At 40.5% G+C, this 1,335-nt stretch overlaps 1 protein-coding gene across 1 annotated transcript in view; it reads right to left on the reverse strand.

Annotated features, from left to right (window-relative positions):
- Positions 1 to 1,335, reverse strand: part of LOC119585947 (zinc finger RNA-binding protein-like) — a gene marked incomplete in the record, with an annotated part of 31,027 nt that overhangs the window by 11,776 nt on the left and 17,916 nt on the right. The window contains 3 exon segments of the mRNA XM_037934661.1: positions 361 to 551; positions 653 to 920; positions 1,025 to 1,330. Of these exon segments, the coding sequence (XP_037790589.1) occupies positions 361 to 551; positions 653 to 920; positions 1,025 to 1,330 (765 nt within the window).

The raw sequence follows: 1,335 nt of genomic DNA on the forward strand, positions 1-1,335 counted from the left end.
CTACAATAAAAATACTTGTGCTCTCCAGGATAACATCCCAAAACTACATCATAAAGATGTTTAAAATATAATATAAACATATTTCATGCTATGTATCCACTAACTACAAAGGCAATGCAGGAACATTAGCAACTGTTCAATGACTTCAAACGGCTTTTTAGAGTTGAACAAATCAATTCAAATCTGATTAATAGATACCTGCTTTTATAATAGCCCATTCAAAAGACTTAGAAGATTCAAGAGAAAACTTCAGAAGTGCATTTACAGACAAGGATAACTGATATCTGCATTCAAGTATACAATAGGAAATGGGCTCATTAATTAAAACTTTTCATCAAATAACCAAGATAATTTGCTCACCTGCTGTCGCCGAAGTTTCTCCTCTTGTAGTTTGCGTTGACGTAATGATGGTTTTACCTCTACAACTAGCTCAGGATTAACCTTCTTCTTGTACTGCAATCTGTGTCGGCGACCTTTCATGTGCATCTCTTTGGCGTTGGGGTCATTAAATCGGCATTCACAAAGCTTACAGTTAAAGCTGATGACTTTACCTGCAAACAACATATGCACTCAAAGTTTCTGGAAAGATGATTTGACACTAGTTCAAAATAAACATCACACATTTGTTTATAGTTTTTTTTTATTGTCTTACCTTCCTCATTCTTTATTTCTTCAATATATTCCTGACCAACAGGTTCTACATCCTTCTCCTTCAGATCAAGTAAATCATCCTTGAGATCATCCTTCTTCCCATCTGCAGTTGTGAGAACACCAGTGGTAGATGCAGTGCCACCGCTAGTAGTTGTTTTAGCACCTACTGTTGAACCAGCTGTGGTGGTTGAGGTTTTTGTGGTACCTCCAACTACAACTGGATCAGTTGAGGGAATTGGTTTTCCCAACTTCTGGTGCAATTTCACAACCTGGAATGCAAATCACAAACAATAAATAATGATCCTACTTTCACAAATGTTAACACTACTGTGTAAATCCAGTCAGTACAATTGCCCCTGAGGTGTTCTCTTACCTTCTGATGCTTAGCACCACGAATATGAGCAGCATAGGCATCAGCCCCTGTGCAAGTGACATCACAAAGTTCGCAGCGGAGGGATGCCCCGTGGCGTGAGGGTGTTGGCCCTGCCTTGGCTGCTGCTTCCTTTTTCTTGTGCTTTTGACCCTCTAAGTGCTCCCTGTAGGTCTGAGGCCCAGCACAACTTATTTTACAAACATCACAGTAATGCAGTTGCTGAGGTTTTGGGGGTGCCTTGGGCTTCTGGGTCTTGCCCTGAACTGTACTGGCCTTCTTGAAAGTTTGCCAAGTGTTGGCAGCTGGCTTAA

This window comes from Penaeus monodon, chromosome 20 (assembly GCF_015228065.2).
Source record: "Penaeus monodon isolate SGIC_2016 chromosome 20, NSTDA_Pmon_1, whole genome shotgun sequence".
Classification (NCBI taxonomy): Eukaryota; Metazoa; Arthropoda; class Malacostraca; order Decapoda; family Penaeidae; genus Penaeus; species Penaeus monodon.